The sequence below is a fragment of the Sus scrofa genome, chromosome 9 (genome assembly GCF_000003025.6).
Source record: "Sus scrofa isolate TJ Tabasco breed Duroc chromosome 9, Sscrofa11.1, whole genome shotgun sequence".
Lineage (NCBI taxonomy): Eukaryota > Metazoa > Chordata > Mammalia > Artiodactyla > Suidae > Sus > Sus scrofa.
The window spans coordinates 11,234,360-11,247,724 of NC_010451.4; the positions used below are offsets into that span (position 1 = coordinate 11,234,360).

Below are 13,365 nucleotides of genomic sequence, written 5' to 3' on the forward strand. Positions count from 1 at the left end.
TGGTTCCTAGTCGGATTTGTTAACCACTGTGACACAATGGGAACTCCTTTTTTTTTTGTCTTTGGACAGCTTATTTTTGAAACTGGGACTCTAAAGACTAGGTGGAATTTGAGTGACGAGATGGTGTGGCTCAGTGGGACAAACGTTGGCCTGGGAGCTGGAGACCTCTGTTGTGTGGAGTGCTGTGTGACCCCAGCAGTTCGCTTGACCTCTCTGAGTCTCAGAAATCTCCCCGAGAAGGCGAAGGATTTAGACTGGCTGGAGACTGAGCTGCGCATTCTTTCCACTTTGCTTCCAGACTGGCGGGCTGTTACCAGGCCCTGGATGGGGGCAACACGGCAGATGCACTGGTGGACTTCACCGGGGGGGTTTCCGAGCCCATCGACTTGACCGAGGGTGACTTCGCCAATGATGAGGCCAAGAGGAACCAGCTCTTTGAGCGCATGCTGAAGGTGCACAGCCGGGGAGGCCTCATCAGCGCCTCCATCAAGGTGAGAACAGAGGTGGCCCCTCCCCTTCATCAGCCTGTCTGAGGTGGGAGGCCACTGCAGCGTCCCAGGCAGAGCCCCTGTCCAGGTTGGCTCCAGACCCTTGACCTCACTGGGGGAGGGGAACAGTGAGAAGGTGCTGCCCCCTCCCCAGCGCTGGACAGCGCAAGCCTCAGCCCCCCTGCCCTGACCCTTAAACTGTGGAAGCCTTTGCCTGTGCTGTTCCACTTTTCTGGCCCTTTTGCATCGGGGTGATGGGTGTCTATGCATCCGACGTTCCCCAGCCAAGATGTGGGGCAACGCAGCTACGAGGCAACTGGAAGAGGCGGGGGAGCCCCTGCAGGACTTTTCACGAGAATCGTCTGTATTTCATTGACTGTTCATAGTTTAGGTGGGAAAGCTGGGGCTCAGCGAAGGCAGAATTTGAACCCAGGTTTGGCTGACCCAGTGGCGTGTTGATAAAATGACTCTGAATAATGAGAAAGCCCTCATGTGCGGATTTCAGTGGTGTAAAGGCACTGCTCCATCGTTGATTTCAAGCTAGTGTTTTAACAACTAAATTGCAAAGCTGAGCTCGCGGTGGCGGACTCTAGCACCGCCCAGAGCCGGCTGCACTGCAGGGCCCCTCCTTCACCGCCGCTGCTGCTCCGGGGCCTGTAAACGGCTGTGAATACAGCAGAGCTCGGACCGCCCAGGTCCCCAGGTCCCTGCTTTGTGCGGGACTGCCATTCCCGCCGCATCCTGAAGGGGGCGCTGTGCCCCAGCTGCCGGCGGCTGGGCCCTGGCCCTGAGCCCTGTGTCCTCCCGCAGGCGGTGACGGCGGCAGACATGGAGGCCCGGCTGGCGTGCGGGCTGGTGAAGGGCCACGCGTACGCCGTCACCGACGTGCGCAAGGTGCGCCTGGGCCATGGCCTGCTGGCCTTCTTCAAGTCCGAGAAGCTGGACATGATCCGCCTGCGCAACCCCTGGGGGGAGCGGGAGTGGAACGGGCCGTGGAGCGACACGTGAGGCCTGGGGCTGGGGGAGGCACTGGGCAGACCCCACGTGGCTGGGCCCGGGTACAGGGGGCTTGGGCAAGGTCAGGGTGGGCTTCGTGGAGGAGGTGGCACCGGGTCTGCCTGGAAGGGTTTGCAGGGAGGATGACATTGGGAGAAGATTTACTTTGAGGGAGCATCGGGGGGCCGATGGAGTGTGGGCTGGGCTCTGGAGGTGGGGGTGAGCCCATTCCTGTGGGAAAGCAGGGAGGGAGCCCACCCAGCAAGGAGGGAGGTGACAGCGCTGGCCTTGGCTCGTGGCTGGTGAGGCCCGGAGAGGAGCAGAGCCCAGGCCCCCTCCTCCCGTGCGGGGGGGTCCCCTTCATTCAGGGTCATTCCCCTCTTGCCCCTCAGCCTGCAGCGTGGCTCCCAGACCTCTGGTCCCCAGCATGGTGGCAGCTCAGTTACCTGCGGGAGTGGGCGGACAGGGCTTCTTGGAGAGGGGCTGGGCATGGTCTCTAGTTATAGCCATACTGATGGAGGCCCGGTGCCGAGCTGTCCTTCGTGCCAGCTGTCCCTTGCCAGGGTGGCCCTGATGGGGTCCTTCCTCTTACACGTCTCCCTTTTTCCTCCCCCTGTGCTCACATCCCAGCTCAGAGGAGTGGCAGAAAGTGAGCAAGAGTGAGCGGGAGAAGATGGGCGTGACGGTGCAGGATGACGGCGAGTTCTGGTGCGTGTGCTCTTGCCCCGGGCGGGTGTCGGGGGCTGCGTGAGAGCCTCCTGTGTGCCAGGGAGGGAGCATCGAATGGGGAGGCAGGGGACAGGGCTCTCGCCAGTGCCCCACCAGCGACATCTCTATGCCTGTTTCTTCTTTTGTAAAGTAAATTGGGCAGGAAGGGACCTTTTCATCCCTGTAGCGCCCGGCCCACCTCAGGGGACCCTGGGCTGCTCTGGCACCCAAGCCGAGCCCTCGGCCAGTAGGCTAGGGTACCAGCACATGGGGAATTGACCAGAGGGCAGAGGGCATGCTGGCAGCCTGGTGCCAAGAGCAGGTAGGGAAGAGGAGCCCTGAGCGGGCAGGGACAGAGACCCAGCCCAGAGGCCAGAGAGCACCCTTGGGTTAGGGAAGCATGTGTTCAGGGAGGCGGGGGCACCGGGAGGGGGTCCGTGGTGGGGTGAGCTGGGGAGACGGCCACCGCCTTGCCTCAACAGCCTGATCACGATTCCTGCAGTCGTTCACTCACTTCTGCACTCAGTCCTGACTGCGTGCCGGGCCCAGGGTCTTTCTTCAGTAGGACACTTGATTCAGAGACTGAGCCTCTTCCTGGAAGGGCAGGCAGTAGTCTCCATGCGGACAGGCAGAGGCAGGTGGCAGTGCTCCTGGCACCCCAGTGAGGTCCCCTCAGGGGAGCCAGTCTGGCTCAGGGGTCAGTCAAGTTAAAACACCACCATAGGAATTCTCGTCGTGGCTCAGCTGTTAACGAACCTGACGAGTATTCATGATGACAGGGGTTCGATCCCTGGCCTTGAGCAGTGGGTTAAGGACGTGGCATTGCTGCTGTGAGCTGTAGGTCACAGATGAAGCTCAGATCCCGCATTGCTGTGGCTGTGGTGTAGGCCGGCAGCTACAGCTCCAATTGGACCCCTAGCCTGGGAACCTCCATATGCTGCAGGTGCAGCCCTCAAAGACAAACAAACAAACAAACAAACAAAAACCCACCAAAAAAATAAAAACCCCAGAGCAGTAGAAAACTCATCGGGAAAACTCTTCCTAAGGCCTTTCTCATGTACCTTCCACTGGAGTATACATGTGCGTATGCTCTCAGATTCGTGCCCCTTGAAGGGGTGGGCGCTCCCCCTGGGTGGGCGCTCCCCCCTCCCCAGGCTCCCGGAGATGTGACAGCCTTCTGGCTGCTGCAGCTCCACCTACCAAGAGGTTCTCACCACTAGCCTTGGACCAGAATGGATGCTTTATACACTTAAGAGGGCTGTACACATTACTTACTAATACTATTAAGAATTGTAACAGCCAGCCTTTGCCCACTCCTGTGTGTCAGAAGTTGTGCCACGTGCTTTTGTTGCATTGCTTCATTCCTACGCTGACTGCGAGATGGGCAGCTGTTGTTAGATTCATCCTCATTTTACAGATCAGGAGACGGTGGCATAAGGGACAGGCAGGGTCTGTGCCAGGCCATGTCCAAGCTCGCTGCTGTGTGGGCGGAGCTTCAGAGCCGGTGGGGCGAGGGGTGGGGGGGCGAGGGGTGGGGGTGGAGACGCCGGCTCAGCCCCGTGGCCCGCACGCCCAGGATGACCTTCGAGGACGTGTGCCGCTACTTCACCGACATCATCCAGTGCCGGCTGCTCAACACGTCTTACCTGAGCATCCACAAGACGTGGGAGGAGGCCCGGCTGCGGGGCGCCTGGACGCGGCACGAGGACCCGCTGCAGAACCGCAGCGGGGGCTGCATCAACCACAAGAACACCTTTTTCCAGAACCCGCAGGTGGGCACCCTTGGGGACCCGAGCAGCTGGGGCCCTCGCCGCTCACCTGGCGCTGACTCCTGCACGACCTCGGGTACCTCCTGGTGCCTCCGTGGGCCTCGCGCATGCGTTGTGCCGTGGGGTTGGGTGGGCACGTCTGGGCGGTCATGCACCCCCGCCCCCGGGCCTCACAAAGTCACCTGCAGATAGTAGAAATGAGGAAACAGGACTAGGCAGCGTCCTGACAAGCTTACAGGGACATTTTGTTTCGAGGCTGATCTAGGGGCTCAAACCCCTTCTTTTTATACGCGGTGCTGCTCCTTCTGGGGGACCTTCCCAGACTGGCTCCCCAGGGCACCTCCCCCTCTACAGCCTCCTCCACGGTGGCCCTGGCACCTGCCTAGTCCTCATGCCTGGTGCGCATTCATTGAGCCCTGGCTGCACGCAGGCTTGGAGCTGAGCGTCCATCATCTGCCCCGGATGTTGGCCCATCTCACGGATGAAGGGCGGAGGCTCAGCGAGGTGATGGGGCTTGGCCAAGCTCACAAGCGGAGCTGCGACCTGGGTCTGGGCCGAGCTCTGGGAGCCAGCGCGCCCGTCTTTGTCCTGGCCTCACTGCATCGTCCCTCTTTCCCTGCTGCACCTGCAGTACATCTTTGATGTCAAGAAGCCAGAAGATGAGGTGCTGATCTGCATCCAGCAGCGGCCCAAACAGTCCACGCGCCGGGATGGCAAGGGTGAAAATCTGGCCATTGGCTTCGACATCTACAAGGTGAGGCCAGCTGGGACCCGGGCTCCGGAGGGGGAGAGTTTGGACGACCTGGGCCTGGGAAGAACACTCTGGAACACTTTGGTCTCCACCATCACCCCTGCCACCCTGGCCACAGTGGCCGATGCCACGGGCGTGCTGTGACATGGGCCCCCCCTGCCTTGCATTGGCCTCACAGCAGCTCTCAGCCCGATTCTTCCTGCCCCAGACTCATGAGCTGTTTGGACAGGGCAGGGGAGGTTAGCTGGAGGTCGAGGCCGGGCTCTGAGGGGACCCCTGCTGCTCCCTTCCTCAGGGCTTGGTCCCCTGACTGAGTTGGTGGCCTCGCTGGGCACGGGATGGAGGCATCCTGGGCAGAGCCAGGAGGGCTTCCCAGTGGCCGCTGCCCTGGCCTGGGCCCTGAGGCCTTCTGCGTGTTGTGATGCCTCGTGCTTGGTGACACTCGGCATAGCTGGACACCACGTCCCTGCCAGACACGGAGAACCTGGTGAAACCACGTGCATGTGCTGGGCCCATGGCCTTTGACGCATTGGCTCGTGTTATGGCAGTTTGTCCGCATCCGTGTGTAGGGACATCCGTTGTGCTGACGGCGTGACTGGCACATGTCGTGACCTTCGCTGACCTGACTGCGGCTGATCATGGCACTTGTTCCAGGAATTGTCCAGCACGTCCTGGTAGCTGGCAGTGTCACTCCAGGGACACATGCTGTGACTTGGGCATGTCCCCCCCACGGACATGGTCCCCGGGGGGCATCCCACTGCCACCCCCCAACAGCTTCATGAGATATTGTTCATGTACAGACGGCTCACTCATTTAAAGTGTGTTCGTGGACTTGTGCAGCTGTCACCACAATCAATTTTAGGGCATTTTCATCTCCCCCCAAAAGAAACCCCACATCTTTTAGCCGCCACCACCCAATCTCACGCATCTCCCTCCCCGCCAGTCCCAGGCAGACGACGCTCAGCTATGTCTGTCTTTTGTCTTTTGTTTTGTTTTTTTTTTTTTTTTGCTTTTTAGGGCCACAACCGCAGCATATGGAAGTTCCCAGGCTTGGGTCGAATCGGAGCTACAGCTACCAGCCTACACCACAGCCACAGCAACGCGGGATCTGAGCCGTGTCTGCGACCTCCACCACAATTCACCGCAATGCTGGATCCTTAACCCACTGAGCGAGGCTAGGGGTCAAACCTTCCTCCTCATGGATACTCGTCGGATTCGTTTTCGCTGCGCCATGACGGGAACTCCCTTCTTGTTTTAAAATTTCTTTTATTATAGGTGATTTACAACGTTCTGTCCGTTTCTGCCGACAGCAAAGTGACCCACTTAAACATACATTTCCATTCTTTTTCTCACGTTATCGTCTTCCATGGTCCATCCCAAGTGATTGGGTGTAGTTCCCTGTGCTACGCGGCAGGACTCCAGATTTGCCTCTTCCGGGCAGCGAGGGGCAGGTGTTGGGGGTGTGGGTGGGGGTGGGCTGGGGGCTGTGTGACCCGGCGCCCCCGTCCCCCGCAGGTGGAGGAGAACCGCCAGTACCGCATGCACAGCCTGCAGCACAGGGCCGCCAGCTCCATCTACATCAACTCCCGCAGCGTCTTCCTGCGCACGGAGCAGCCCGAGGGCCGCTACGTCATCATCCCCACCACCTTCGAGCCGGGCCACACGGGCGAGTTCCTGCTCCGAGTCTTCACCGACGTGCCCTCCGACTGCCGGTGCGTGGGGGTCGGTGGGGGCCGGGGTGGGCAGGACCCAGGGCCACATCAGGCTGAGGCGCAGTCCGCAGCCCAGGGGTGTTCAGGGTCCGCCCAAGACGTGGCACCGGGGTCTCCAGCCTCCTGGGCTGGCACCGGCACCGCACTTCACAGTTTACAAAGACGCTTTCACTCATCTCTTTGGCTCTTTCCGAATCCCCGGGCCGGTGGCCTGACTCCTCCTTTTTACAGATGACAATTGGGGGTGGCTCCTTTTTCTTTCGGCTTTTTAGGGCTGCACCCCCGGCACATGGAAGTTCCCAGGCTAGGGTTCGAAACTGAGCTGCCCCTGACAGCCTAGGCTGCAGCGACAGCCTAGGCTGCCAGCCACAGCCATGCCAGATCCAAGCCTTGTCTGTGACCTGCACCACAGCTCATGGCAATGCTAGACCCCCGACGCACTGGGTGAGTTCAGGGATTTGAACCTGCATCCTCAAGGATACTAGCTGGCTTCGTTTCTGCTGTGCCACAATGGGAACTCCCGGGGGCGGCTTCTAAGCTCCTGCACCCAGTGGTAGAGCCGGGGTGGGTGAACCCGGGAACCATACCCATCCCTGCTGTGGTGCAGACCTGGGCATCCCACGCTGCCCTCCCACCTCAGGGGGCAGCGCAGAGTCGGTGCCCCCTGCCCACTTCCCAGACCAGGGAGGCAGCCCGTAGAATCAGTGGGCCTGGGTTCTCCAGTCTGCGCTGTGTGGGCAGCCCCTTCCCCAGTGAGCCTGATGCTTCCTGGTCTGTAAAACAGGCAGAACAGTTGTCACCAGCTCCCAGGGCTTTGAGAGGATGAGGGGTCAGACCTGTAACGTCCAGCGGAGGCCTGGCACCCAGCGGTGCTCAGGACATGCCTTTCCCCTGGGGGAGGAGGGGCACCTCGGGTGGGTAGGGATGGAGGAGCAGGACGTGCCCGAGGGCTCATTTGCCCAAGATGGGCAATGTCTGCACTAAACGCTGCTCCTCCCCCCGCCCCACCCTTCTGGAATCCCCTTGCCCTCTGTCCTCCGGGCCCCTCTCCATCACTGCCCCTTTCTCCTCTGCCTGCACCAGGGAGCTGCGCCTGGACGAGCCCCCCCGCTCCTGCTGGAGCTCCCTGTGCGGCTACCCCCAGCAGGTCACCCAGGTGCATGTCCTGAGGGCCGCTGGTCTCAAGGACTCCCCAACAGGTGAGCTTACCTGAAGCCCCATGCCTCCTCCCCGGGAGGTCCCCGCGTTCCTCTCCAGCCCCGGAGCTCTCCTGCTCTCCTGCAGCAAGTGTGCATGCCAGGCTGGCCCTGGGGGGACGCTGGGCATGCAGAGCAGCACAGGCTCAGCCTCCTGCCTTTGGTCAGCTTCCGGTGTGGCGGGACAGTCAGACACAGGGACAGGCAGCAGGGGTCGGGGCGGGGGGTGGGGGTGGGGGAAGGCTTCCTGGAGGGGGCCGGCTTTCTCCAGGCTGGGAGGTATTAAGGCATGAAGCCGGATGAAGGGAAGTCGGGGAAGGTGCTCTGACAGGGGGACTGGCGTGGGTGGAGGTCGGAGGCCAGAGATGACTGTGCCTCCTCTCGTTCTGGAAGTTCGAAAGTTGGTCAGGCTGTGGTCTCCCTTCTCCCGAATGCGTGAGCCCCTGCTTCTGCTCTGGGGAGAGCTCGGCTCCCAGACACCTGTCTCACCCGGGCCCTGCCCCAGCCCCTCACCCCACTGCCCGCTCGTCCTCTCCAGGGGCTGACTCTTACGTGATCATCAAGTGTGAGGGGGACAAGGTGCGCTCGGCCGTGCGGAGAGGCACCTCGACGCCTGAGTACGACGTGAAGGGCGTCTTCTACCGCAAGAAGCCGAGCCAGCCCATCACGGTCCAGGTGAGGCCACCTGCTGGGGTCCCGGAGGGGCGTGATGCCTCCCCACCCGGAGGGGCAGGGCCCCGCACGGAGGGTCTTTGGCAGGGACCCGGAAACACTGGGGTCAGCTCCTGACTCTGTACCTAACGGTGTGTGGCTTTGGGAATCGTCTTGCCTGCTGTTCCTGGTGCCCTAGGGTCCCCTCTGGAGGACGGGCGAGCTGGATTAGCTAGAGTGACTGTGGGACACTGGAGGGTCAGTCTCCTGGCCAGGGACAGCGGTCATCTCTGCTGACCTTGCCCCAGAGCCTGGGGAGTTTTTCCTTAACTTCCAGTGTAGGTGAGTCCACCTGGAACAGCCCCACCGAGGTGGTGGGTGGTCAGGCGGTGTGGCCCGAGAGCGGGGCTCAGAAAGCCCGGGGCCTGGGCATGCGCTTTCTGCCTCTCTCAGGCCAAGGCGGTCACAAGTCTGAGCTCATTGGCAGGAAGCCCTGTGTCCCCAGGGCCCAAGCCAGCATCTCTCCAGGCGAGAAACCATCTGTAAACAAATGCTCGGGTACCCTGGGGGAGCTGCTGTAGGGTTTCCAAGCTTTCTTTCTTTCTTTCTTTTTTTTCTCTTTTGTCTTTTTTAGGGCCATACCTGCAGCCTATAGAGGTTCCCAGGCTAGGGGTCTAATTGGAATTGTAGCTGCTGGCCTATACCACAGCCACAGCAACGCCAGATCCAAGCCACGTCTGTGACCTACACCACAGCTCACGGCAACGCCGGATCCTTAACCCACTGAGCAAGGCCAGAGATCGAACCCGCAGCCTCATGGTTCCTAGTTGGATTTGTTAACCGCTGAGCCAGGCCAGGAACTTAGGGTTTCCAAGTTTTCTTGACACTGGCTCCCAACAGATCAAGTCACAGGACCATAGATGTTGGGGTTGGAAGGACCTTTAGGGGCTGTTGATCCAATGCTCAGGTCAAAGACGGGGAAACCAGGGTGGGGGTGTGTTACTTGTCCAAGGTCACCAGCAGAGCTATTAATGACAGTCTTGGAGTTCCCGTCGTGGTGCTGCGGAAATGAATCTGATTGGGAACCATGAGGTTGCGGGTTCGATCCCTGGCCTCGCTCAGTGGGTTAAAGATCTGGTGCTGCCGTGAGCTGTGGTGTAGGTCGCAGATGCGGCTTGGATGTGGCATGGCTGTGGCTCTGGCGTAGGCTGGCGACTACAGCTCTGGACCCCTAGCCTGGGAACCTCCATATGCCGTGGATGCAGCCCTCAGAAGACAAAAGACAAAAGTAAATAAATAAATAAAATAGTAGTAATGACAGTCTTAATTGTACACACGGAAGGAACCTTTGACACATGGGAGGAAGCCCGAGGCTCCAGAAAGGACATGGCCTTGGCCAAGGTCTGTGGCGAGACAGGCACTGCAGGGCTCCTTCTCCTCAGCCTGGCTTGTGCTGCAGGAAGGGCATTCGAGGCTTTGCCACTCCCGCCTGCAGCCCCCCAGACCCATACTTCTGGTCTTGGAGCTGGTCCCCAAAGATCCTCTGTCTCCCCCCAGATCTGGAACCACCGAGTCCTGAAGGACGAGTTCCTGGGTCAAGTGCACCTGAAGGCCAACCCGGACAACCTCCAGGCCCTGCACACCCTCCACCTCCGAGACCGCAGCAGCCAGCAGCCCAGCGACCTGCCGGGCACCGTGGCTGTGTGCATCCTCAGCAGTGCCTCCCTCACGGCCGTCTGATCCCTGCCCCTCACCTGCTCCCACAGTTCTCACTGTCATCTGCATGTCCCCAACCAGGCCAGGGACTAGCCTGGGAACCAGGACACTGCGGTCCTTCCCCCAGCTTTTCCACTGACTTGCTGTGTGACCTTGGGAGGTCTCTGCCCCTCTCTGGGCCTCAGTATCCCGAGGACCCTAAAGCATTCCCTTCTCATCGAGGAGTCTTCTTGCCTGAGATTTAAAGTAGCCCCCCTGCCCCAACTGCCACCATGGCTAAGGGACTCTATCCGTTGAAAGCATTTTCCCGAGGCCCTGCTCTCTGCCAACGGAGTGCCAAGATGTCACTTGTTTACACACAAACTGCCACATCCCAAGGTCCACTCTTGCCCCTCGTGTCCCAGGCCTGCCCCAGTGTCCCAGACTTGCTTTCTCTGTCACTTACATCTGGTTGAAGGGGCTCTTGGGTTCCCACGCAGGCCGGAGTTTGGGTAGTTGTTCTTCCTCTAATCCCATCCGCTCGCCTGCACATCACTTAGTGATTCAAAGGGGGTTTGCCGAGTGAGAAAGCGCTGCTGTGAGCCCCCAAGTGGAGCCAGGCCCCTCCCGCAGCGCTGGGAGACCCGGTGTCTGTCCTGGGCCTCGCCTCTGCTCTCAGGTCCTCTCAGAGGCAGACAGACGCCCAGACAAGCTGCAGCCGCCTTCTCCATCCAGCCTCCGGTTTCATCCCCAGCCTCTGGTTTAGGGTCCCTGGAGAGGTGGCAGAAGGGTGTCCTGCTTCCACTGCCCTGCTGCGGGAAGGAGTGTGTCCGGTGTCGTGGGCCGGGCAGGTGGAGGGGGCCGTGGGGACCGGAGGGGGGTGTGGGGACCCAAGGGGAAGGCCCCTCTGCTGCCAGACCCGGGCTTTTCCTGGGAAAAGGGGCTCTGGGTGGTGGTCTCAGGCCCCCTGGGATCAGGTCACACATCGGGCTCGGCAGGAGGTGGTAAGTCCATCCCCTGACCAGAGACCCCCCTCCGCCAACATCCTCCCACACACAGCCGAGGGGGCGACAGCCCTCGCTGCCGGGACCAAAATGCCCCTTTCGGTCCTCAACGTTTTATATTCTTTGTGTTTTACGTCTCGATTTTAACCAGGGGTTTTTAAAGGAAAACCGAAAGCCTGAACCCTTTTTTCTTCTTAAACTCTGGTTCCTGTAATCCTCTGATTTTATTTTGCTTCTGCTTGGGGCGGGACGTGGGGGTGGCCGGACTTTCTCCGGGGAGGTCTGCCGCTGATGGGGGCAGGGGGTTCGGACCGACTGGGTTCTTGGACAGCGTGGGTGCCGTGACGGGCCTTGGGTCTCCTCTGCGTCCTTGGGCTCCAGAGCAGGGGATACAGATGAAAAAGGCCAGTTGGTTCAAGGATGGGAATTCCTTCGGGGAGCCTGGCTTTTCGGCTCCAGATCTGGCTCTTTGGTGCCGCGTCCTGGCGGGCTGTGCTGGATCCTCGCCTTTGCCTCCTCCCTCTGGGTCGTCTGCTCCTGTGCTCCTGACCTCCCTGGTCACGGGAGGGGCCTGGAAATGAGTGACAAGGGAGACAAGAAGAGTCCTTCTTGAGAAGCTGGGATTTCCCCTCGAGAACTCAGGCCTAGGGCTGGACTCTCTGTGTGACCAGGAGCAAGTCGCCTAAACCTCCTGTGCCTCGATTTCCCCCTTCTGCAAAGTGGGGCCAAGGATTCTCATTTGTCAGCACTCTTACTACCGAGCGCCGAATAAGGGCAAATCAGTCCCCTTTCTCCGCGTGTCTCTGTGCGCGCACACTATCCACAGTCATGTAATCTCCACGGCTCGCTGTCCTTGATTCCCAAGTCGGGTGGAGGGACGAGGGCAGGTTAACCAGCCTAGGGCCTCTGGGGCCACCTGCCACACAGGTGTTTGCTCAGCCACGTCCGTGGGGCTAGGCGGGTAAGGCAGGACCAACTGGCAGATCTGTGTGGGCTTCGGCCCGGAGGCCAGGCACGGTACCCCTTCCCCAACCCCCGTCTCAAACAGAACTGGTTGGGCAGCCCTGTCTTTGCTCCCCGTCCCTCTGGGTGGGCCAGGCTGGCTCCTGGCTGTGGGAGAACCCGGTCCCCTGGGGACTGGGCGGGTGAGACAGGAGCTCTTTCAGGCTGGGACTGGTGGGCATGTGGGGAGGGCAGCCGCTCTCTTCAGCAGGTGCACCCTCCAGCCCACGGGGTGACAGGGGGGCTCAGGGCTGCTTTTGGAGATGGGTGGGACCCCTGGTCCACACCACCCCAACCTGGGCTTCACTCCCCTTGGGGTCAAGGGCAGGGTCAGGGGACTGGAGACCTGTTTGTTCTCAGAATAAATGTTACCGCTCTTCCAGAAAGGTCTTCTGTGTCTCTCTGTCCCTTGAGGGTAAGGGACAGTGAAGGGAATATTTCCCAGGCCTGGGTGACTGTTGTTTGGTCAGAGAGCCAGGTGAGGGAGTTAGAGCTGAGGCTGAACCCCACTGTCTGCCTGGGGGGACAGTGTGCCGACATCGTAGAGATCATTCATCTGTCCCATCGGTGGCCTTGTCCCAAGTCCCGTCCCAGGCTCCGAGGGGAAACAGCACAGAGCCTTGCTGGGGTGCTCTGCAGACCAGTGGAGGGGACGTGCAGAGATTTAGTGGTTGGGTGGCCTGGGGGTACAGGTGTTCCCCGAGCCTCTCCCTGCCCCAGCTGTGGCATGGAGGGTGGCCGAGGAGGAGACGGGCTTGTGGGGGGATCGGAGTGGAGGCTCTTGAGGGGAAGATGTTGGCAGCTCGAGCCAGGAAGCCACGGGCAGCGGTGAGGAGAAACCAGATTTGGGAGGTGGAGTGGACCGTGCGTTGGGAGTGGTGAGTAAGGGAGGAACGAGTGGTTGAAGACCAAGTCTAGATTCCCCATAAGACTAAGAAGAGGACATTGTGGCTGACGTGCCCGCCTTGGCATCTTGCCCATGCCCGGTGGGTGCTGAGTCGTTGCAGCTGTGCGGCATCTGGCGTGAAGCCTGTGCCCGCTTCCGGCCATCCCTCAGCACAGACCTGCGTTCTGCCTGGGGCCCCACGTCTGTTCCTCTCTGGGTCTCCGTTTTCCCACCTGCCTAAGGCTGACACCACTTGCCTGCCTGGTCTGGGAGGCTGAGCAAGAGACGATTAGAGGGATGCTAGGTCCCAAGTGTCCATGGAGACGGGACTGGCCAAGGTGTTCAGGAGCACCTCCTGCCACGGGCACCCGGCCAAGCACACCCCAGCAGCCAGGGGTCTTCCGGGGTCAGGACTGTCAGGTCAGAGGGAGCCCCAGCTCGGGCAGAAGCAGTACCTTGACTTTCTACCTGCTGCTGTAGGCAGAGGCTGCAGGCTCAGCTTTGATC

General features: G+C 60.5%; 1 protein-coding gene across 1 annotated transcript in view; it reads left to right on the forward strand.

Moving 5' to 3' along the window:
* The window catches only part of CAPN5 (calpain 5), a 52,412-nt gene extending 40,058 nt beyond the window's left edge, over positions 1-12,354 (forward strand). The window contains exons 5-13 of the mRNA XM_003129679.6: positions 299-491; positions 1,299-1,492; positions 2,115-2,192; positions 3,769-3,964; positions 4,593-4,715; positions 6,228-6,424; positions 7,508-7,623; positions 8,159-8,295; positions 9,829-12,354. Coding sequence (XP_003129727.4) covers positions 299-491; positions 1,299-1,492; positions 2,115-2,192; positions 3,769-3,964; positions 4,593-4,715; positions 6,228-6,424; positions 7,508-7,623; positions 8,159-8,295; positions 9,829-10,011 — 1,417 coding nt within the window. The 3' untranslated portion in view covers positions 10,012-12,354. The remainder of the gene's footprint in view (positions 1-298; positions 492-1,298; positions 1,493-2,114; positions 2,193-3,768; positions 3,965-4,592; positions 4,716-6,227; positions 6,425-7,507; positions 7,624-8,158; positions 8,296-9,828) is intronic.